The sequence below is a fragment of the Triplophysa dalaica genome, chromosome 2, assembly GCF_015846415.1.
Source record: "Triplophysa dalaica isolate WHDGS20190420 chromosome 2, ASM1584641v1, whole genome shotgun sequence".
In the NCBI taxonomy this organism is placed as follows: Eukaryota; Metazoa; Chordata; class Actinopteri; order Cypriniformes; family Nemacheilidae; genus Triplophysa; species Triplophysa dalaica.
Window position 1 is genome coordinate 16,654,005 of NC_079543.1, and position 24,442 is coordinate 16,678,446.

At 45.1% G+C, this 24,442-nt stretch overlaps 1 protein-coding gene and 1 long non-coding RNA gene across 3 annotated transcripts; one reads left to right on the forward strand and one right to left on the reverse strand.

Annotated features, from left to right (window-relative positions):
• The first annotated feature begins 5,626 nt into the window (after positions 1-5,626).
• LOC130434193 (calsequestrin-2-like) lies at positions 5,627-21,982 on the forward strand. Of its 2 annotated transcripts, none has more exons than XM_056764188.1 (11): positions 5,627-6,062; positions 6,291-6,375; positions 6,484-6,584; positions 6,878-6,989; positions 12,513-12,586; positions 18,621-18,751; positions 20,100-20,145; positions 20,251-20,305; positions 20,531-20,631; positions 21,139-21,213; positions 21,599-21,982. In XM_056764188.1, the coding sequence occupies exons 1-11, from the start codon at positions 5,829-5,831 to the stop codon at positions 21,761-21,763; spliced, it is 1,179 nt and encodes a 392-aa protein (XP_056620166.1). In that variant the 5' UTR covers positions 5,627-5,828; the 3' UTR covers positions 21,764-21,982. The 2 variants fall into 2 exon arrangements, with proteins under 2 accessions (XP_056620166.1, XP_056620175.1); XM_056764197.1 differs by having other exon boundaries at positions 21,445-21,732.
• LOC130434342 (uncharacterized) lies at positions 21,651-23,775 on the reverse strand. Its single transcript, XR_008908674.1, has 3 exons — positions 23,702-23,775; positions 23,366-23,462; positions 21,651-21,764 (listed from the first exon to the last, which is right to left on the reverse strand). It is a non-coding gene; the product is annotated as an uncharacterized LOC130434342 (long non-coding RNA).
• Positions 23,776-24,442: the final 667 nt, after the last annotated feature.

Below are 24,442 nucleotides of genomic sequence, written 5' to 3' on the forward strand. Positions count from 1 at the left end.
TTTCAAGGAGTCGGAATCCTTATGGAACTCGCTGGGATGATGCCTGTACCACAGCTTTCCACAACATCATACACCGACTCACCCATGCACCTGTGCTTGCTTTTGCAGACCCTACCCAGCCGTATGTCTTACACGTGGATGCCAGCTTGAATGGACTTGGGGCGGTATTGAATCAAGAACACCCCGATGGGTTAAGGCCAGTAGCCTATGCAAGTAGGAAGCTGAGTTTATCAGAACGACGATATCCGGTACATCAACTCGAGTTCCTGGCATTGAAGTGGGCGGTGGTGGACAAGTTCCATGACTACCTCTATGGAGCCCAATTTGTGGTAATGACGGACAACAATCCACTCACCTATGTTTTGTCAAGTGCCAAGTTAAATGCCACAGGCAATCGGTGGTTAGCTGCATTAGCTACGTATAACTTTAGCTTGAAATACAAACCTGGTCGTCACAACGTCGATGCAGACCTGTTATCCCATCATCCATGTGAACCTTTCCTGTGCTCTGAGTGGAAGGAGATTCCCAAATCTGCAGTCCGAGCCATTTGCCAAGTAGCCCTAGTTCAAGAAGGGGAGGAATCCCCTAGATTAGTGGATCATCTTGGACTATCCCCGCAGGGCATTCCCGATGCTTATGCCTGTCCTACTGTGCTGAGTCTAAGTCCAATGGAACAACTAAGTACTGCAGATTTGAGAAAGGCCCAAGAGGAAGATCCTGTAATTGGTGAAGTAAAGCGGGAAGTAGAGTCAGGGAGAATACTTACCTCTAGGAAAAGGTCCAATGCTTCCATTGCTCTTCTGCAAAGACAATGTTCCAAATTGAAGATTCACAATAATCTGTTGTACCGGGTTACTCATAGCACGCCAGGGAGAGAAAAAATGCAATTAGTCCTTCCTGAAAAGTACTGGTCCCAAGTATTATGCTCACTGCATGATAGCTCAGGACATCTGGGAGTTGAGAAAACTGCTGAACTTGTGAAAGATCGTTTCTACTGGCCAAAGATGACTGCGCTTATAGAGCAATACATAAAGTGTTGTGGACGTTGCATAACAAGAAAGACTCTGCCGAATAAGGTTGCTCCGATGAATCACATGACCAGCAGTGGGCCATTTGACCTTGTGTGCATTGACTTTTTGTCCATCGAACCAGACTCCAGAAGTATTGGAAATGTTCTTGTTGTAACAGACCACTTCACACGATATGCACAAGCGTTTGCCTGCAAGGACCAGAAAGCGTTGACAGTGGCCAAGACCCTTTGTGACAAATTTTTCATCCATTATGGTCTACCTTCTCGTATCCATTCGGATCAAGGAAGAGATTTTGAGAGTGGTCTCATAAAAGAGTTACTGAAGATGCTTGGTATCCGGAAATCCAGAACCACACCGTACCATCCGCAAGGGGACCCACAGCCCGAAAGGTTCAACCGAACGCTCCTTTCCATGCTAGGGACGCTGAATCCTGCTGAGAAAAGCAGATGGAGTGAACACATTAATCGACTGGTACACGCATACAACTGTACTAGGAACGAATCAACTGGGTACTCGCCATACTATCTTCTATTTGGACGAGAGGCTCGTTTACCAGTGGATGTGTGCTTCGGAACATCGTCAGGCGGAAAAGGAGTCAGTAACCATCGACAATATGTGGAGAGGATGAAATCGGATTTGCAGAGAGCCTATCAGCTAGCAACTGAAACTGCCCAGAAAAGTCAGCAGAGGAACAAGCGGTTGTATGACAAACGTGTAACACACCAGACTTTGGCTGTAGGAGACCGTGTGTTGATAAGAAATCTTGCTGTGACTGGTAAAAACAAGCTTGGAGATAAGTGGAATTCTTTTCCCTACCTGGTAGTGGAGAAGTTGAAGAACTTACCTGTCTACCGCCTAAAACCTGAACGAGGTATGGGGAGTGTGAGAACGCTGCATCGTGACCATATCTTACCAATCCGACTTGATGTGAGACTGACTGTTCCCGAAGATCTAAAAGCTGTACGGGTGCCGCCGGAGACAAGAGCTTGTTTTCAGTGATTAGAAAACAAGGAAGAGGATTAGAAGGGACAAATGTGACAACAATAGATGGAAATCTTAGCTGTGATTCTGAAAGTGAAGAGAAGTTGTGCAACTTTTACCCAGACTGGGTTGACATACAACCACAACCAGATTACAGTGACCAGTCTATGCCTGCTGAGGAGGAAGAAGCTGTGTATGATGTGATTAATTCACCTAGCACTCCCGGGAATGAGACTATACCACTGAGTGCTGAAGAGGACCTGGAAGAATCAAATCCAGCAGAAGCAGGAGGTCTGGAGCAGGAAGGGGGAGAGACCCGTAACGAGACGCCTCCGAAAGATGTGGTAGAACATGTCCCTTTACGCCCCAGAAGAGAAATTAGGCCCGTTACAAAGCTCAGCTACGATAGACTGGGTCAATCTTCTAGCCGCCCTTTAACTTTAGTACATAGAGGGATGGTAGTAAATGTTGAGGAACGTGTAAAGCTAAGGGAAAACTTATACAACACAGTGTGGTGTCACCCTTTAGCTCTATGTTTGAAGTGTGATCAGTTAACTATTTCTTTGGAGCCCAGGTTATCTGTCCCAGTTTAAAGTAATCTCATGGGGGCATGAGATAGTCTAGAAGGGGGAGAGTGTAACCCGTATTAAACAATATAACTAGGAGGAATGGGGTTAAATCATTTATTTTTCAGTTTTTTTGGTTTGTTTAATATATGTATAAGCCTTTTGTGTTTCTTGTCTCTAATTCCGAGATAAGGTAATTTAAAACAATTACGTTCATACGCACAATGTCCCTTACGTCTTTCTACGTAAGGTTTGGTTGAATTTCACATGTAAAAAACGTGTGTGTGCAATATAGTTTGCTGTGTGTAATATAGTTTGCTGTGTGTAATGTTATTGGATGCTTAGTAGCTTAAACCCCCCTCCAAGGTGTTGTCTGTAATGCTATTGGTTATGTGGAAGAAGAAGAAGAGAAAGAAAGGAGACAGGAGAAGAGAAGTCGTTCGTAGGTGAATAACTTGCGAGTTTCTAAGCAAAACGCGATTTTATTTCAGTATAAAATTTAATACGTTTGTCTTGGAAGTTTAAGTTAGCTCAAGACATGGGTTAACAATTAGTATCGAGGTGTTCGGTACATTGCTGTTTTACACGATACGGCAAGAGCTTTAATTTCTTAGATCGGTGCGTGTTAACAAATATCATTGCACCTTTTTGTTTGCATTTGTGTTCTCCCGTGTTTCGTTTCTCTGTGAGAGCTGGAGAGAGTACAACGAGATATTTTAAAACCGCGTGCGAGTTCAATCTACGAGGGAGAGAGCTACGGAAATAAGCAGATAGCGCACCCAGCCACCGGAAGCGTTGGGTGTTTCTCCGGCTACGAGGGGCGATCGGTGCTTTTCGGAAGGATCCTGCAGGCGATTATACTGGTGCTTTGCATAAAAGAGCCTAGGTACTTCGTTTCTACGTTTATCTGCTCACTTGAGCGAAGCGGCCAATTTAAGTTTCACCGGCCTCTACGCACTCCAGCCACGACACGGGCCTGCATCGGGGGGTTGTGTGAGTACGATTGAGTGTGTGAGTGGGCCCACTAGCTTTATTGTGTAAGTGTTTACAGTTTTGTTAACATGTGTAAAACCGGCTGTTAACTTTAGTGCACGTAAAGTGTACCATTTCAGAGCTTCACGATTGTGCAAGCGTATACCAGGTAGTTCACTCAGTATAGTTGTACTGTGGTAACATGTATATTTATATATTTTGACTGTTTACATTTCTTTATACTGTGAATTTATAGTATTGTTTTGCTGAACTAATTTCTTGACAATAACCAAATCTTTTATTTAATATTTTATTTCTGGTTTTAGTTACCTTATTCTTTAATTAAATTATTTTGAAATAGTACTTACCCCTGTTCCTTCATTTACATTTTCTAAGTACTAGGTAGTTTCATCAGAGTAGGATAGTTGTAATATATATTTTTTTAGTCAAGAGACAAAATAGTTGAACCCGTCGCCCGCCCTAAAGCAAAGTTTTGGGTAAATCACACCATACGAAGGGGTAGGGGGCGTTACACTTACTATACACGAGGGAACAGGAACAAGGTAACAAGAACTTTATACAGCATACAGCATACAGCATACAGCATACAGCATACAGCATACAGCATACAGCATACAGCATACAGCATACAATGAACGCACACAGGACAATGAACACGAGGATGTTTTAAAGGGAGAGAAATCAAGAGGGAACAGGTGCAGGGGATAAACTAATTAACACAAACTAGGAAACAGGAGGGCAGGAACGATGATGCAGACCAGAGAGAGATGAAAACTTCTCTCTCCCACATGAAACAAAGGATCCTGTATGATTCCACCTCTAGAACAAGAAATACCTGACAATGAGAGGGGGAACCATGACAATTAGTGTATTTTATGTCTGTATGTATTTATGGTTGTACCGCTGCCTATCTTGGCGGGGTCACTCTTGAAAAATAGATTTGTAATATCTTCCTGGTTAAATAAAGGTAAATAAATAAATAAATAAACGTTGCGACACAAAACCTGTCTTTGGACCAATGTAAAGTCTTAGGTTTAGCCGCGAACATGTAAACACATTATTTAATGTGTTAATTAGGCGATTTAAAAACAATGTGTAAAACTTACTTCTGGAGATGAAGCTTGATCGCGTACAGCTGGTACTGATCCACTCTTGAGAATCCATTTCTTGGCGAAACCCATGCTATACTGACCCGCGTTGACTCACAGCGACCCCGGGGGCTTGAGATACATTCGGCGGAGGCGACTGGCCAGAGCCTGGTCTTCCAGGCTTTACCAATCAAATAGCTGGGGTCGCAGTGCCTCAAGCCACCGGGTCCCGAGCTTCGATTTTTCTACCTTTCCAGCTACTGGGAGCTCTACCGCTTGACCTAGGGGTCACATCGACACGCGGTCCAACTATTTCCTCGTTTCTCTAAGTCTTTCCAAACTGGAGATACGGACCAGTGAATGTTGGTTTGTCATTCCGAAAAAAGTAAAAAAAGCCCCGGACTTTCGATCGTTAATAACTCAGGCTCTCGCGTTGATGACTTTACATCCAACAACAGCACACCTTTGTTGATTCTTAGACATTTTTGCTGCTGGCTACTGCTACATCTGCTCTTGCCTGAAAATGGCTGACAGCATGTCTCTGGCAAAAGGTGGAACTATACGCTCATAAGGCGGAGTCAGTGAGCGGTCATGGGCAGGCGTAAACAATTTGACATCAAATTGATAGCGGATCACCAACAGCCTGTTTTTTGTCACTGTTGTGGTTTAAAGGATATTACAAAAAGAAAAATAGATGGATTTGTTTAATTGCAGGGTGTTTCTGCACACACGCTGATGAATTAATTTCTGGTAGAAAAACATTTAAACGTGCATTTTCTGGGATAGCGGCCCTTTAAATTGTTATTTTATAGTAATCCCCTCAAGTATTGATGCATGTCCTCTTTTTCCTCAGCTCATTTATTTTTAGCTTTTAAATGACTATGTCACAAAAAGAGGTCGAAATTCACAAGGGGCATACCCATAGGAATGTTAGACTTTGTCATTGCCTACTTTTTTCGGCTCAGAACAAAAGGGATAAAAAGTGAAGAGGCATAGTGAGACAGAGCACAGCTCTCTCTCTTTGTGTCAAGATTTTAAGTAATAATCTGAAGGATTGAACATTGAGACTTATTTTGACTTTATTTATTTTCAACCTCACTGTCCTATAGGATCTCAACTGGATTCCTTTCATCAGACTCTTCTTCTCATTTACCTGTTTCATTGCTACTATGATGTCTGTTTGGCTGCTGTCTCTTTTTTGCATGGATTTTCTTACATTCTCATTTCCAGAGGGGCTGAAGTTTCCTAGTTTTGATGGAAAGGACAGAGTCATTAATGTAAATGAGAGGAATTATAAGAAGGCATTGAAGAATAATGGCATGATGTGTTTGCTCTATCACAAGCCCCTGCCTTCAGATAAGGAGCTCCAGCAGCAATTTCAGATAAGGGAGATGATACTGGAGGTACAGTAAGGGTGTGATGAGTAAATCAGAAAGACATGTTAGAAAGTATGTGACTGTAATTTACATTGTTTTATAAAATAATAATTTGGTTTCAGCTTCTTCATCTAGCTGGTCACTTGAATGCTTTACTTTAAACACATTTTACCAAACAACATATTAAAACTACTGTTTTGAAACACTTAATATTCACAAATACTGTGCTGATATGTCTACTCTGTGTATCACTAGCTTACTGCTCAAGTTCTAGAAGACAAGGATATTGGTTTTGGAATGGTAGATTCACATAAAGATGCTAAGGTGGCAAAAAAGCTTGGTAAGAAGGATTTACCTCCATCTTTGTGATAAATACATTGTTTTGTACATAATGGAACCTTAATATTCTACAGCATGCCCAATAAAGCATGTGATATTTGTCAATTAGGTCTGGAGGAGGAGGGAAGCATCTATGTGTTTAAAAATGAAAGAATAATTGAGTTTGATGGGGAGCTCTCTGCAGATATACTTGTTGAATTCCTGTTGGATGTGAGTATATGTAGGACTCATGTGGGAGGTGTGAGATATAAATAATTATTTTTTATGGTCAAAAATTATATTTGTAACAATTTACTTAAAATGTAAAATATATAACAATTTACTGGATTAGTATTTGCAATGAGGCATTTTAAAGATTTTTGTATTTCGTCTTACACCATATCTATTTTTGCATTGTTGACATCAAACCTTGACTTCTTAACATATAGTATGTGGATCTTTTTAATATGAAAATTTGAGGCATGCGTCTCCTTAAGTTGTATGTGAATGCATATAATTTTCAGTTGTTAGAAGACCCAGTTGAGCTGATTAGTAACCCCATGGAGCTGCGTGCCTTTGAGAGAATGGAGGAAGACATACGCCTTATTGGTTACTTCAAGGGTGAAGACTCAGAATGTGAGTGCCCTGTTTATGTCATATTATAAAGTTTAATCTTGTCTGTTTAATTTGATGAAAATATAATAAGCTTTCTTAGTTACTTAAAGTGCCAAGTAGCGTACCTCTGAAGACCTAGTTCTCGGCACCTAGCGGTGATGTTACGAATTGCAACCAACGGCTCACTTAACCCCCCTCCTTTAAGCCACTAAGGCGGCTAACACAGAATTAAGGTCTCGTAATGTTTTCGCTCTGTGGAGCAGTTTATCTGTTTAGGAAAACTGTAGAAACATCATGGCAAATGGCATGCAAGGGTACCTGCGGTATACAGTTGAAAGAAAAAGTATGTGAACCCTTTAGGCTTACTTGGATTTCTTCATAAATTGGTCATAAAATGTGTTCTGATCTTCATCTAAGTCACAACAATAGAGAAACACAGTCTGCTTAAACTAATACCGCACAAACATTATACGTTTTCATGTTTTTATTGAACACAACTTGTAAAACATTCATAGTGCAGGGTGGAAAAAGTATGTAGTAGTATCCGCACCACCGGAATTTTGTTACTTTGCGTATAAAGTATGTCCAGGTTGGGGATGCGCATTCCATTTCTTGCAGTTACAACCAGGTGGCAACCGTGTCCTGGGAGCATCAATTCAATGTAGTTGAAAAAAAACCCTGACCATTACCTGACCATTACAAAACCTGCCCGGAGAGATATTGCAGTATGTCGTAAAGCGCATGCGCCAAAACCTGTGTCCACGCATGAGTCAAAAGTAGTATACTTTGCAAGGCTGTGCGTTTGGCTGTATGCCTACGCTCATCTACACGTAAAAATGAAGTATGCCACAGGCTAAATGGGGTAGAAACCAGTTGTTCTGATTATCAAGCTTGGTTGAAGGGAAGGGTTACGATATAAAGCAGATTTCCCCGGGTTATGAGGAGTTGCTGGAGGTTGTATCTAAGGTGGTGGCTCAGCTCAAGGTAGACAGACAAGCAGCCGAATTCTTAGCTCTCCTCATTAGACCTTCACAAGGCCAACACTCCTCCCACCCACAGAGCAGGACAATAGTTAGATCTTGTTCTGACTCGGGACTGCACCACTAATGATATTCTGGTTACCCCCCTGTATGTCTCTTACCATTTCTTTATTAAGTTGACTGTAACACTCCCTGTAATCTCACTCCCCCCAACCTTGTTTCTTTCCGTTGTAATCTTTGTTCCCTCTGTCCCACTTGCTTTTCGTCTATGGAGTCCTCCGCCCTACCCACCACAACCCCTTTCTAATCTCTCAATTCTGAGGAAGCTACTGATAAACTCAGTACAACCTTAACATCCTGTCTTGACAGTGTCTGCCCTCTTACCTCTGGGTCTGCACGTGCTACACCCTCTTGCCTCCGGCTTTCTGAGACTCTTCACAACCATCGGACCAAGCTTAGCTAAGTATAGAGACGAGACCCTGATGATCTCTCCAAGTATCAACATGTCAACAACTCCATCGATACAGATATATCTACAGCCAAAACCAAGTACTTTCAAAACAAAATCCAAACGAAATCTAACCCGCGTGACTTTTTCTCAACTTTCTATTTTCTCTGTCCCCCTCCTCCTCCCGCCAATACCTCACTGACTGCCGATGACTTTGCCAACTTCTGCACTGATAAAGTGGAGACCATCAGCAGGTAATTTTCTACTTAATGGATCCCTGATCTCTCTCTTACCCCTTGCTATCCTCAACTCCCTTCTTTCTCTCATATCTCAGACACTGACTCTCCTTTCCACCTGGCCTATTACATGTCCCCTCGACCTGATCCCTTCCAACTTCCTGCAGGCTATCTCTTCGCTCTACTGCCTCAACTCACACACATCATAAACACCTCCATCACCACTGGTACTGTCCCCACCTCATATAAACAAGCCCTTAAAACACCTTTACTCACCTTTACTCAAGAGACCAATCACTCGACCCCTCAATGATCAGCAAGTAAAGACCAATCTCACCCCTGTTTTTCCTTTCCAAGGCCCTCGAAAGGGTAGTATTTAATCAGCTCTCTGCCTACCTCTTCCAGCATGACCTTCTGGATAGGCAGAAATCTAGCTTCAAGAAACTGCATTCCACAGAGACCACTCTCCTGTCTGTCGTTGAAAACCTACGCAGGCAAGGGCTAAATCCTTTTCATTTGTTTTTATTCTGCTTGATTTCTCTTCTGCATTTGACACTGTGAACCATCAGATCCTGCCGTCCACTCTCTCCAAACTGGGCATCTCTGGAACTGCACTCAACTGATTTGACTCTTATCTCACAGGCAGATCCTTTAATGTATCCTGGAGAGGCAAGACATCTAGATCTCACCAGCTGGCAACGGGAGTTCCCATTCTGTCGGTCTCTCGATGTTGTGTCGAGCCGACAGATGGGGTTCGCCCTTGAGAACCTATCAACTCTGACTACTCTAGAAGAGGCCAATGAAATTTGGCTAGTGAAATTTGCATGCCGGAAGATGGCGTGCAGAATTCATTTACCTTTCGTTCTTCAGAGCCATCCCTCCATCCCTCATGATTACGAACAAGCTTAATACTTAAAAAATTACATTGCCGGATCTACGACGTAGAGTAGCGGATCGTCCCAACCTGCAGCGACCTTTCCCTGGGCGTCTCGGCGTTTCCAGAGGTGTTAGAGATTTTTCTAAAAGTCCTTTATAGGACTGAGCATTCTCCAGCGCGGCATGTCCCGCTGCTCTCTTGGGTGCGGCACCCTCATCGAGGAGGGGGACGGACACGATAGCTGCATCAGGTGTCTGGGCGTCCAGCACGCTAAAGCAGCTTTTGTTGACACATCTTGGCCATCAGGCCAAGGCGTTAAGAAAGGCCGACCCAGGTATAATGCAGGATCTCGGTACCGCCACTGACCTCGCTCTACGGGCGACCAAGGTGACGGCATCGGCATCGGCCCTGGGTCGGACGATGTCCACGCTAGTGGTCCAGTAGAGACACCTCTGGCTGAACCTTGCACAGATGAGTGACACCGAGAAAGTCCGCTTTCTTGATGCACCCATCTCGCAGGGTGGACTGTTTGGTGACACTCAGCAGTTCTCGACGGTGAAGAAGCAGACAGAGGTGATTAGCCACATTTTATCAGAGGCCTCCGATATCTCGCACGACGTCTGCTTCCCAGCAGCCCAGAACCCCTTTGACGTCGGCTCCGGTTCCCCCATCGCAGGCGGCACCCCGGAAGCGGAAGTCGAGGCGGAAACCTCCACCCCATCAGCAACCTTCTCGCAAGAAGTGACACTGACGGGAAGTCCCCAGGGAGAACAACATCGGGCCCGACCTTCACAGACACGTCTCAATCTGTCGGTACGGTTCCTGCCTCGTCACCAAAGCCGGGCTCTTTTCAGGGCCTGGCGCCCACTTACTCACAAAGAGAGTTTTTCCGTCCTTCCGGGTGTACTTTGCAGCCGATCCCACACACCCCTGGACTGTGCTCGGAAATCCGACCTCACGTCTTGGCGAAGCGTGAGGTCGAACATACACGCCAGCAGCCACCACTCTCAAACCGACAATGCGTGCAGCTGTCCCGCCAGGCAGGTAAGTCGGCGGAGCCAACCTTCCCTCCGGGGTCCCCCCCGCGAGGCGTGGTTAGCTCCGCCAGCCGACGAACCACCCCCTGCGGGAATGGTGAAGCAGACCGTCCCCTTGGGCCCCCTGTTCAGTTCCAGGCAGGGAAGCCTCCGTACTTCGGGCAGAGGTCGCCACCCTTCTGGCGAAACAGGCATTGAGTTCGTCCCTCAAGCCAAGATGTTCAGCGGGTTTAACAGCCCGTACTTCATCGTTCCCAAGAACGATGGCGAGTCGCGCCCCATTCAAGATCTGCGTACCCTGAACAAGCACCTTCACAATCTGCCATTCAGGAAGATCGCGCAGAGGCGCATCGTGGTTGGTTCGTGGCAATCGACCTGAAGGACGCTTACTTTCATGTCTCGATCCTCCCTCAACACCGGCTGTTCCTACGGTTCGTGTCGAGGGGCAGGCATATCAGTACAGAGTCCTCCCTTTCGGTCTGTCCCTGTCCCCACGGGTCTTCACGAAGATCGTGAAAGCTGCCCATTCTCCCTGAGGGGAGGAAGGTGTGCGGGTACTGAACTAATGCCTTAGCAAGGTTTTACGACCTTCGTGTAAACCCGGTGTCAGCCCACATCCTGCATGGCGACATGTAGGACTGGCATCCGGCGGGGCGTATACCTGCAAAGCACCTCCCCTCCCTCAAGTAGGTTGGGTCAGTGTGCTATCTTCCTCTCTTCTTACCCAACCACATTGGCTAAGAACAGACATTCCATCCATCATTAAGCAAGCACCCCCTGGGGGTCGGCTGGGCAGAGCAGCCTTCCCCATTAGGCCGGAAGAAAATATGAACTATCACAGGTAGCTCTAACCGGACCTAGTGCTACCAGACGTCTGTTACACCCCCTCCGTGGGCTGTTCCGTCTGATGTATCCTCATGAGATGGTTCCCACTCCTGGTTACCCATGAAGTCCCCCAGGTGGACCTCCACCTCACGGTTAACTACTCAGTCCGCATGTTCCACGCAATCTCCCCCAAGGGCGAGACCATATCTTTATCCACTGTATTCCTCACCCCGGGTAGGAAGTGGCCTTTGCAGCGCATCCCTAATTAAGAAAGTCGCGCTCACCAGGTGTAAACCCGATCCGGAAGGCCTCTCGCCAATAGAGAGCTAAGGCCTCCGTCGGTGAAAGTTTACCGGTCAGGGATGTACCCATCTTTCTCCAGAAAGCACTGGGACCCCCCGACCATCACACTGGAAGGTTACAGTTTCCCTGTAACTGACACACCCAGGCCTGTTACCGTCACTTCGCTAGAGATTGTGACACGATACAGCGTTGTGGCGTTTTCCATAGGAACCCCATCTGTTGGCTCGACACAACGTCGAGAGACCGACAGAAAGGAAAGTCCTATGTTACATCTGTAACCTCAGTTCCCTGATGGAGGGAACGAGATGTTGTGTCCCTTATGCCACAACACGTATCGTCCTCTGCTGTAGTCGTGAGAAGCTCTCAGGCTCTTTAGAACAAAAGGTAAATGAATGCTGCACGTTGTCTTCCTTTTATACCGAATATCTGGGGGCGGAGACCGGCATGCAAATTTCACTAGCCAAATTTCATTGGTATCTCCTATAGTAGTCAGAGTTGATAGGTTCTCAAGAGCGAACCCCATCTGTCGGCTAGACACAAAGTCTCGTTCCCTCCATCAGGGAAAGCACGGATTTTGAAGTTAGAGTTTGATTTTTGATGTCAATTCCACTATTACACAGATTATTTAGTTTAATGACATTAGAAGTTACTGTAATTAAATTACAGAAAAACTAGTAAGTAATCCCATACTTTACATTTACAAGGGAAAAGTAATTTACTTACAGCAACTAATAACTTAGTAACTAGTTACACCAAATACTGTATATAAGTATGTTTTGTTAGTTATTCAATTTTGTTCTCAGTGTTTAATTTTAAAGTATTTTTCTCTGTTTCTTAGATTACAAAGCTTTCCAGATGGCTGCAGAAAAGTTTCAACCATATGTGAAATTTTTTGCCACTTTTCACAAAAGGGTGTGTATAGTCCTTGAAAATTATAAATATATTTTTTTAAATAAGGAATTCAGCCATGAAAGGGGTGTGCATTATTGATCGTAATCTTAATTTTCAAAACAATCACAAAAAGAAAATAATCAAGGTTAAACGATTTTACAAGGATCCTCCATAGATAAATCCACAGCGCAGCTCTTTCCCTTATAGCCGTGCAGCTGTGGTATTTTTACATTCATTTTCATTTGTTTTCAGTTGAATTTCCCGTTAAAAAGTTGTTTTATGTAGTCTCAAAAGTCAGTAAGTAATCATGGTTCTCGGCCGAAAATATTGGCTAAAATAATTGTGATTGTGATTTCTGTCATAATTGAGGAGTCATAAACCATGGTATGTTCTATTATAAAAGGGGATGTTCAGTGTATATTTATTTCCCTTTCCGTCGGTCTCTCGACGTTGTGTCGAGAACGACAGATGGGGTTCGCCCTTGAGAACCAATCAACTCTGACTACTATAGAAAAGGCCAATGAAATTTGGCGAATGAAATTTGCATGCCGGGCTCCGCCCCCGGATATCCGGTATAAAAGGAAGCCAGCGTGCAGCATTCATTTACCTTTTGTTCTTCAGAGCCTTCGCTCATGACTACGAACAGAACGAATTCTATGAATTCTTCTTCTTCTTCTTCTTCTACATTGCCGGATCTACGACGTGTAGCAGCGGATCGTCCCTACCTGCAGCGACCTTCCCCTGGGCGTCTCGGCAGTTCCGAGGTGTGTGAGATTTTATCTAAAAGTCCTTTTCAGGACTGACTGAGCATTCTCCAGCGCGGCTGTTCTCTTTGGTGCGGCAGGGAATGGACACGATCGCTGCATTAGGTGTGTGGGCGTCCAGCACACTGAAGCAGCGTTCGTTGACACATCTGCCCGCACTGCGGGCAGATTGTCATTCAGAAGTTGCGGTCACCGGTGACTGTCTTCCTACGGGAACCAGCCACCATTTCGTCTGCTACCCGGGCTGTGACATCTGTGGCTACGGCCCCGCTGACCACCCACGTTAGCAGCGTTAGTGATATGGGGAACTCTGCGAACGTAAACCCGCCAGCTGAGTGCTCACAGGCCGATCACCCCGATTCGCTTTTCTGATCGTTCCCCAACCGGCGGTGGCATACCGTCCGGATTCTCACGCACACACATCGGAACGATGTGTGAGTAGATGAGATGTCGCTCGCAGCATCGGAGGGAGACTGACATCCGACTCTGACGAATCCGAGCTCCACCCCCAGCGGTCGAGTTAGGAGGAAGCAGAAATGATGTCATTCATGCTAACCCGGGTTCCGGAGGTGCATGAGGAGCTGTGTAAAACTTGGAGCGCTCCACTCACGGACCGCTCCAGTGAAAACCAGCTCCACCTCCCTTACTTCCCTTGATGGTGGGGCAGCCAAGGCTGCCTCCTCTCTTCGCCAGAAGGGCGTTGAGAGAGCCCCACGAGGGTAAGGCCGACCTGGGTATAATGCAGGATTTCCGTACCGCCGCTGACAGCGCTCTACGGGCGACTAAGGCGGCTGCACGGGCCCTGGGTCGGACGATGTCCACAGTAGTGGTCCAGGAGAGACACCCTGCACAAGGCTATACCTTGTGCAGAAGAGTGACACCAAGGAAGTCCGCTTTCTTGATGCACTCATCTCGCAGGGTGGGTTGTTGGTAAACATCGGCAAGGACTGCGCTCAGCAGTTTTCGACGGTGAAGCAGACAGTTGCAATTAACCACATTTTTCTCACCGCGACTCGGCCGCCAAAAGGCCTCCGAGATCCCGCGTGACGTCTGCTTCCCTGCAACCCAGGACCCCTTCGACATCGATTCCGGTTCCTGTGCCCCCACAGGCGGCACCCCGGAAGCAGATGTCGAGGGGGAAACCTCCACCCCGTCAGCAAACTTCTCACGAGAAGGGACACTGACGGGAAGACTCCCAGGAGAACAACATCGGGACCGAACCTTCACAGCCATGGCTCTGATCGGTCGGTACGGGACGATTCCTGCCAAAGCCGGGCCCTTTTCAGGGCCTGGCGCCCACTTACTCACAGAGTTTTTCAGTTCTCCCCGGGTGTACTTGCAGCCGATCGCACACTCCACTGGACTGTGCTCGGCGAACCGACCTCACACCCTGGCGAGGTGTGAGGTCGTATACATACGACAGCTGTCACCACTCTCAACCGACGGTGTGTGCCGTTGTCCCGCCAGGCAGGTAAAAAGGCGGAGCCAACCTTCCCTCCGGGGACCCCCCGTGACAGATGGTTAGCTCCGCCAGCCGACGAACCACCCCCGTGGGAATGATGAAGCAGACCGTCCCCTTGGTCACCCTGTCACAGTCCCTGGGAGCTCGAGAGCTGCCCACACTGTCTCGCTGACCAATGCGGGCGGTCCGTCTTGGTTACTCGATCCAGTTCGCCAGAGACTCTCCCAAGTTTCAAGGTATCATCTCTCCCTCTGTCTGAGGCAGGGACGCCTCAGTACTTCGGGAAGAGGTCACCACCCTTCTGGCGAAACAGGCATTGAGTTCGTCCCTAAAACCAAGATGTTCAGTGGGTCACGACCCGCACTTCATCATTCCCAAGAAAGACGGCGGGTTGCGCCCCACCGGTCTGCGTACCCTGAACAAGCACCTTCACAAGCTGCCACTCAGAGGTTCACGCAGAGGCGCATCCTGACATCTATCAGGTGTCAGGATTGGTTCGTGGCAATCGACCTGAAGGACGCTTACTCTAATGTCTCGATCCTATCGACACCGCCCCGTTCCACGGTTCACGTTCGAGGGGCGGGCATATCAGGACAGAGTCCTCCCTTTCGGTCTGTTCCTGCGGGTACTAAACTATCTCGACGACTGGCTTATCTTGGCACATTCGCGAGATCTGTTGTGTACACAGAGGGACCTGGTGCTCCGGCATCTAGATCGATTGGGATTTCAGGTCAACCGAAAAAAGAGCATATTCTCCCCAGTGCAGAGCATCCTCTTTCTCTGTATGGAACTAAACTCTGCACCATGATGGCGCAACTGTCCGCAGCACGCGCTTAGTCAGTGTTGAACTGGAGGCTCCTGGGACACATGAGACCGTTTCAACACTGACTACAGAGTCGAGTTCCGAGGACAGCGTGGCACACCGACAGCAGGCGCATGGTGATGTCGCCCTGCTGTCGACACACCCTAACCCCTTGGTCTTCCATTTCCTCCGGGCGGGGTTCCCCTCGGGCAGGTTACGAGGCACGTCGTGGTGATGACGGTCGCCTCGCTGCAGGGGTGGGGTGCAGTGTGCAACGGGAACGCAGTAGCGGGGCGCTGGACGGGCCCCCGTCTGCGCTAGCATGCAATTGCCTAGAATTGTGGGCTGTGCGGCTTGCGCTGAGAAGGCTCCGGCCTCTAGTGCAGGTACAGCACGTGTTGGTCCTCCGGGACAGCTTGACAGCCGTACCGTACATCGCCAGGGTGGAGTACGCTCACGGCAGCAAACACAACTTGCCCGACGCCTCCTCCTATGGAGTTAGCAGGTGATCCGCTCCCTGCGGGCCACACACATCCCAGGCAAACTGAACCAGACAGCCCACGCGCTCTCTCGTCAGTATACGCCTTGCGGAGAGTGGCGAATCCATCCACGGTCCAGCTCATTTGGGGGCTGTTCGGATAGGCACAGATAGACCTCTTTTCCTCCCGTGACACCACCCATGGTATGCTTTGGTACTCTCTGACCGAGGCCCCCCCTCGGCACGGATGCCCTGGCGCTCAGCTGACGGGCGGAAGCACACTTTCCCCCCAAGGAGCCTCCTTACACAGACTCTGTGCAAGGTCAGGTAAGAGGAGCACCAAGTGTTATTGGTTACACTACACTGGTTTAACCACACTTGGCTTCAGAGTTGATGCTCTGGACAGCGACTCCCCTGAACCATTCCCCTGACAGAGGACCTGCTCTCTCAGGGGAAGGACACGTTCTTGCATCCCAGATCAGACCTCTGGAACACCCATGTCTGGTCTCTAGACGGGACGAGAAGATCCTGATATGGCGACTCTCCCTCTACGGCAGAGACCATGACCCGGGCTAGGGCCCCATCTACTAGGCGGTTACACGCCTCTAGACGGTGCCTCTTCTCGTCCTGGTGTCTTTCTCAGTGAGAAAGACCCACTGAGGTGCTCGTTCAGGATTGTGTTGTCCTTCTTACGAGACTGGAGACTAATTCTCCCCTCCACACTGAAAGTGTATGTAGTCGCTATCGCCACTCATCACGACTCAGTTGATGGAAAGTTTCTAGGGCAACACGACCTGGCACGAGCATTCTCTGTGTCCCCAAATCGCCTTAAATTCGGCCCTGGTAACTCTCACGTTTTCCTGAGACCCAGGCCCGGATACGTGCCCAAAGTTCCCACTACTCCCCTTCGGGACCAAGTGGTGAACTTGCAGGCGCTCCCCGTCGGGGAGTAAGACCCAACCCCATCCGTGGGGTGCTTCAGTAGCTCCGACCAGCTCCTTGTCTGTATTAGAGGCAGCAGGGGAAGGCTGTCTTCAAGCAGAGGCTGGCGCACTGGGTCGTGGATGCCGTTACGACGACATTCCGATCTCAGAATCCCCATGCCCTTTGAGTGAGGGCTCACTCCACACGGAGTTTAGCCACCTCCTAGGCACTGGCAGAAGCGCCTCTCTAGCAGACATCTGTAGAGCTGCGGGTTGGGCTACGCCCAAACACCTTCGCAAAGGTTAACAGCCTTCGCGTAAACCCGGTGTCAGCCCACGTCCTGCGTGGCGACATGTAGGACTGGCATCCGGGGGGGGCGTAAGCCTGCGAAAGCACCTTCCCCCCCTCCAAGAGGTTGGGTCAGTGTGCTATCTACACTTTTCTCCATTTACCCAAACACATGGCTAAGAAAATTGGTACCTCACCAACCTTCCTTCTTACCCAGACTCTGGTTAAGAACAGGCATTCCATCCATCACCAAGCAAGCACTTCCTGGGGGTTGGCTGGGCAGAGCAGCCTTCCCCCTTAGGCCGGGATACCTTATGACCTATCTCACATAGTTCTAACCGGACCTGTGCTATCAGACGCAGTAACACCCCCACCGAGGGCTGTTCCGTCTGCCATACCTCATGACAATGGTTCCCACACTTGGTAACCCATGAGCTTCCCCAGGTGGACCTCCTTCTCGAGGTTAACTATCCAGTCCGCACGTTCCATGCGTTCTCCTCCAAAGACGAGACCATACATATATCCCCACCATATTCCTCCCCACGGGTAGGAGGTGGCCTCTGCAGCGCTTCTCTGATTAAGAGTTGCGCTTTCCCGGTGTAAACAGAGTCGGACGGCCTCTCGCCTGTAGAGAGCTAAGGCCCCGTCCGTGATAGGTTACCGGTCAGGGCTGTACCCATCTTTCTCCAGAAAGCTCTGGAACCCCCCGACCACCACACTGGAAGGTTACAAGTTTCACCAAAACTTCGAGCTGACACGCCCAGGCTTGTTACCGTCGCTTCGTTGAGATTGTGACGCGATACAGTGTTTGTGGCGTTTTCCATAGATAACCCCATCTGTCGTTCTCGACACAACGTCGAGAGACCGACAGAAAGGGAACATCTTGGTTACGTATGTAACCGCAGTTCCCTGATGGAGGGAACGAGACGTTGTGTCCCTTATGCCACAAACACGTATCGTATTCTGCTGCAGTCGTGAGGGGCTCTCAGGCTCTTCAGAACAAGAGGTAAATGAATGCTGCACGCCGGCTTCCTTTTATACCAGTTATCCGGGGGCGGAGCCCGGCATGCAAATTTCATTCGCCAAATTTCATTGGCCTTTTCTATAGTAGTCAGAGTTGATTGGTTCTCAAGGGCGAACCCCATCTGTCGTTCTCGACACAACGTCTCGTTCCCTCCATCAGGGAACTGAGGTTACATACGTAACCAAGACGATATATAAATATATATATATATATATATATATATATATTATGGCACATAGTGAAACTTGTAATAACTATCTTTAAGGAAACTGGATTGTGTTAAGGCTTCTTTTGTAACTGTTCTTTCCTTCAGGTGGCAAAACAGCTTACTCTAAAAATGAATGAGATTGATTTTTATGAGCCCTTCATGGATGAGCCTGTTATTGTTCCTGGCAAACCCAATTCAGTAGAGGAGATAGTGGACTTTGTTAATCAACACAGAAGGTGACATTAGTGCCATCCTTAGAACCCCATAATTCAGTTAAAATATACATATACAGGTGCTGGTCATTTAATTAGAATATCATCAAAATGTTGATTTATTTCACTAAATTCATTCAAAAAGTGAAACTTGTATAATGTTCCACTCATTCCTCACAGACTGATATATAATATATATATATATATATAAGTGTTTATTTCTTTTAATTTTGATTATTATAACTGAAAACTAATGAAAACCCCAAATTCGGTATCTCACAAAATTTGAATATTGTGAAAAGGTTGAAGACACCTGGTGTCACACTTTAATCAGCTAATTAACTCAAAACACCTGCAAAAGCATTACTTGTGTCAAGCCACTCTTGAACAATAGACAGCATCAGAAACGTCTCACCTGGGCTGAAGACAAAAAGCACTGGACCGCTGCTGAGTGGTCCAAAGTTAAATTCTCTGATGAAAGTAAATTTTAAATTTCCTTTGGAAATCAGGGTCCCAGAGTCTGGAGGAAGAGAGGAGAGGCTCAGAATCCACGTTGCTTGAGGTCCAGTATAGTTTCCACAGTCAGTGATGGTTTGGGGTGCCATGACATCTGCTGGTGTTGGTCCACTGTGTTTTCTGAGGTGCAAGGTCAACACAGCCGTATACCAGGAAGTTTTAGAGTACTCCATGCCTCCTGCTGCTGACCAACTTCATGGAGATGCCATGTTCATTTTCCAACAGGACTTGGCACCTGCACACAGTGCCAAAGCTACCAGTACCTGGTTTAAGGACCATGGTGACCCTGTTCTAAATTGGGCTGCAAACTCGCCTGACCTTAACCCCATAGAAAATCTATGGGGTATTGTGAAGAGGAAGATGCGATATGCCAGACCCAACAATGCAGAAGAGCTGAAGGCCACTATCAGAGCAACCTGGGCTCTCATAACACCTGAGCAGTGCCACAGACTGATCGACTCCATGCCATGGCGCATTGCTGCAGTAATTCAGGCAAAAGGAGCCCCAACTAGGTATTGAGTACTGTACATGCTCATACTTTTCATGTTCATACTTTTCAGTTGGCCAAGATTTCTAAAAATCCTTTCTTTGTATTGGTCTTAGGTAATATTCAAATTTTCTGAGATACTGAATTTGGGGTTTTCATTAGTTGTCAGTTATAATCAAAATTAAAAGAAATAAACACTTGAAATATATCAGTCTGTGGGAATGAATGTATACATTATAGAAGTTTCACTTTTTGAATGGAGATAGTGAAATAAATAAATCTTTTGATGATATTCTAATTATATGACCAGCACCTGTATAATTAATATGAAATAATTTGAAACATGAATTTTTTTTTTTCTTCACACAGGCCCACTTTAAGAAAGCTGCGAACTGAGGACATGTTTGAAACTTGGGTGAGCAAGATTATAATATGTAAATTTATAGGGGCCTTAACTGATGAATGTTGACTCAATCAATTGGTCACTGTTTGGAGTGAAGTATTCCCTCTCAATCAACAGGAGGATGACATGGATGGAATCCACATTGTTGCCTTTGCTGAGGAGGAGGATCCCGGTGATGACTTAAAATACATAATTTTATTACAACATTTGCATTTCATGTTGACTTACTTTTTATAAATAATATGAGGCAGAACTCAATTAAAATAAATTGAATTGATCATTTAGCCGACATTTTCTGAAATTCAAAACAAAGATATATTGAAATACTGCTGTCAAAAAGACAAGTTTTTGTAAACATTTAATCTATCTGTTATTATTTTCCAATTCAATATAACAGATGGCTATGAATTCCTGGAGATTTTAAAGGAAGTTGCAAGGGACAATACTAATAATCCAGATCTCAGCATAATTTGGATTGACCCAGATGAATTTCCTTTGGTGAGATGTTCATCTATCGAATTTGATACTTTTTACCAACATAACTGGTGTACATCTTGAGACAAAACAATGGCAGCAATGTAATTTAAGATGTCAGTGCCAGCTGTTTTCAGTTTGGACAGCTAATTAATTTTAGTCTGGGACTAGGTTTTAACCCTGTACACGAAACCACCCAAACATCTATCACGTGATGCAGGTAAACACAATCGCACGGTATAATCTAAAAGATATTTTGTTAATAAATCCACAATGAAAACACAGGAAAGCAGAAGCACAACAAGCGTTGACTAAACAATAACCAACAATGAACTAAGGGAAAAGACAATCTTAAATACACAGGGGGGACATAATCAGGTTAAAAATAATCAGGTGAGGGACTAATTAACTAATAATCAACACAGGTGATGTGAATCAGAAAACAAAACCAAACCGACTAAACATACTTAAACTGTGACAATATATCTGTTTGAATGGAATCAACAATTTTTGTCACTAATTAATCTCCAGTTAACGACCTACTGGGAGAAGACCTTTAAAGTGGACCTTTTCAGACCACAGATTGGTGTAGTGAACGTGACTGATGTAAGTAATCTGTGTTTAAGATGAGATGTTATTATGCTGTACAGAATGTATGGGTCATACAATTTGGTAACATTAAACTAAGTTATCATTTCATATATCATTTAAAATCATAAATTATTTTAATAATATTAAATGTCACCTCACCTCATTTCAATTCTATTACTTCATCTAAAATGTATGTTTCCTACTCTTATTCTAAAATGTATTTTTCTTATTGTTTCATGTCACCAGGCCTGCTTTTGAAACCCTATTGACACATACAAGTGAAAAATATTTTGTGTTACAAGAAAATATATTTATTAATCATAGTTTAATTTTTCAGAAATTCAGAATATAATGCTGTATTATTAAAAATTTCCCTGGATGCATATTGTGTTTTTAAAAGGCTGACAGTGTATGGTTAAACATGCCAAATGATGAAGATCTACCATCAGCTGAGGAGCTGGAGGACTGGATAGATGATGTTCTCTCAGGAAAGGTCAACACTGAGGATGATGATGATGACAGTACTGGCGACAGTAGCAACGAGGATGACCATTATGGTGATTAATCTGTGTAAAAATTATAACTATAGAACATCTGAAGTGTGGTTACTGATCAGAGATTGTAAAACTAGCCATTTTTATTAATATATCTAATAGTGTTTAATTAGTAAAAAAAAAGTTTATTTTACAAGTCTTCATTGTATAAAAACACAACACATGCTTATATTTGGTGCTGCTTGTTCATCAAATGACTGGAACTGAATTATGGCTAATAAAAAAATAGTGAATTGCTGGGAGTGTGTGTTCTGAAGGAGTGTGTGAACTTGTAATTGTTCTGAGCCTGGATAATACTAGAAAGGTTCTAGGGTGTGTCAACATGTGCAATAGATTATTCAAATGAAATGTTTTGGTTACAACTGTAACCTCTGTTCCCTGATGGAGTGTAAGCGACGTTGTTTAGAGAGAACACTTAATGGTTTGTATTTGGGAACCTGGGATCATAATTACCTATCAACAGCATTGGGTAGTAACACATTACTAGTAATGTGTCACAGTAATTTTATTACTTTTCGCAGTAATGTAAAAATGACTCCCAAAAAATCTGTAATATTATTACAGTTTGTTACTATGTAACTTTTGATGTGACAGTTCAATCACCACCAGGTTAATCTTTGTAACACGTATGACATTAATGCTTGACGTAATCCTGACGTGCACATTTTCAGTCATAACTTTTTTTCACGCTATGAATACGCTAACTGCTGTGATATTCCAGGACCTTTCAGCTAAGTTAATGTGAAGACGTGACAGACCAGGGGCCTGTTTCAATATGATGGTTCAACCAACACTAAGTTAAAATGTGAACTGATTTGTTTACACCGAGATGCAGCACTTTAAATTTTTGGTTTCAATCAGCTGATTTAAGTAAGTTCTATCAACTCTGGATAGACTTACCTTAAATTAAGCGCTCGCGCTACAACTACAACAAGACATGATCATTGGAGTTCCGATATTTTACGATTTACCATTGCAATGGCTCCAACAAAAAAGCAAAATGGCGGTAGATTCTCGTGTCAAAATCAGACAGACTTGTCATCAGTTTGAACCCTGCTCGGAGCAGATTTGGGTAGGGATAGCTGCACGTCTAAATGAAAGGTTTATTTCATTTATCACCTCATTTCTTCATTTTGTCTGTATTTATAAATTTCTTAATTCATGCACTTTACTTATACACATTATTAAGCCATTACTCCTCGTCCATATGTGACCGGGGATTTAGATTTACCACTCGGAACACATTTATCAAGTTCAATTTGCTTTTGTGGTTTATTCAATTATTACATCGTATATTAAAGGATATTCCAGAAACGTGTATTTAGAACACACAGCTCTGGACAAAAAAACAATACCAAAAAACAGTTTCTTTACCCACAAAATGTGGTTTTACCAATCAAAGAAACTCACAACCTGTCGTATACAAGTTTCAAAAACACAAAAATACGAAAAGCCCAGATGTACGATAGTACATTTTTTAAATGTCAAAAAGAAAACGGCCAAAATACGGCAGTGGGGATACTGTACAAAGAAAACAACAACATAAGTACATTTTTATATACACATGTACAACTTATACACATTATAATGACAACAAAGTAAAAAACACTCACATAATGATGACCTCCTCAATCACCACAAAGGCAGTGACAACCTTTCAAAGATCTCAGTTGCACGGTTCAAAACCAGCCTACATATATCCTTGTATGTCTTTTAAACAAACAAAAAAATAAACATTTTAAATAAAATATTCGTAAACTGAAATGTATATTGTTGCTAAACACAACCGGAACAGATTTACAGCACATGGTATGACGTCATATATACACGGACATTATACCACAACATAACCCACCTTACATTATATGTTTTTAACAAAATTATCTGCACCGTACACATTCAGAAATGTTTAATGTTAAGGATATTTCCAAAACAAACACTTTATTTACCACGAGATGCTCGAAAATGCTTGCAAATTCCCATACGAGTGCGTCTCCCTCTCGCACTGCACTTAACACGTCTCACACGCACGTGTGACGCATGCGCACTTCACCACACGCACCTAGACACTGCCCCCTGTCGCCAACTCTTTTAAATTACAGGTCATGCAAGGAAACTTTAAGGCTATTTACCACCCGGTTACACTCTCCCCTGCAATAAGTCAGCGTCCTCGATGACTAATTCAATCATGGATTTCAGCACTCATGGTGCCCTGTAACGCCTTTTCAAACAATGCGGTACCAATACTGGCTAGCATCTGGGATACCAAATCTGTGCTGACACTCACCGCATGGCAAGCAGACCGGGGTGCGTGAAAAGGATTTGTGTGAGCACCAGCAGTTGTTCTCTTACTTCTGCGCAACGCTGGAACCGGTACTTTCCTACTAACTGGGTTACACATTTCAGAAGCTTCCAACTCCTGCGACTGACTCAGCTCATCAGCTACATCTGCAGGCAAACCCATATCATCAGACGTTACTGCGTCTCTATGAACACCCTCGGAAAAATGATTTTCTTCAGAAGCCTCACTATCCAGCTCCGAAGTACCCGTTGCCTCTGAGGCAACTGAAGTGTCCACGACCACCTTATCATAGGGTTTCACGACCTCCTCTACCACAACAAAATCAGGCTCAAAAATCTCACAACCCTCCCTGCTTACAAGCTGTGTATCAGGTTGAGACTTCCCTCTA

Coding starts and splice junctions, on each gene's coding strand:
- LOC130434193 (XM_056764188.1), top strand. CDS start 5,829: ATGATGTCTGTTTGGCTGCTGTCTCTTTTTTGCATGGATTTTCTTACA. Junction 18,752..20,099: donor TTTGTTAATCAACACAGAAG/GTGACATTAGTG, acceptor TTCTTCACACAG/GCCCACTTTAAGAAAGCTGC. Junction 20,306..20,530: donor TGCTGAGGAGGAGGATCCCG/GTGATGACTTAA, acceptor TCAATATAACAG/ATGGCTATGAATTCCTGGAG.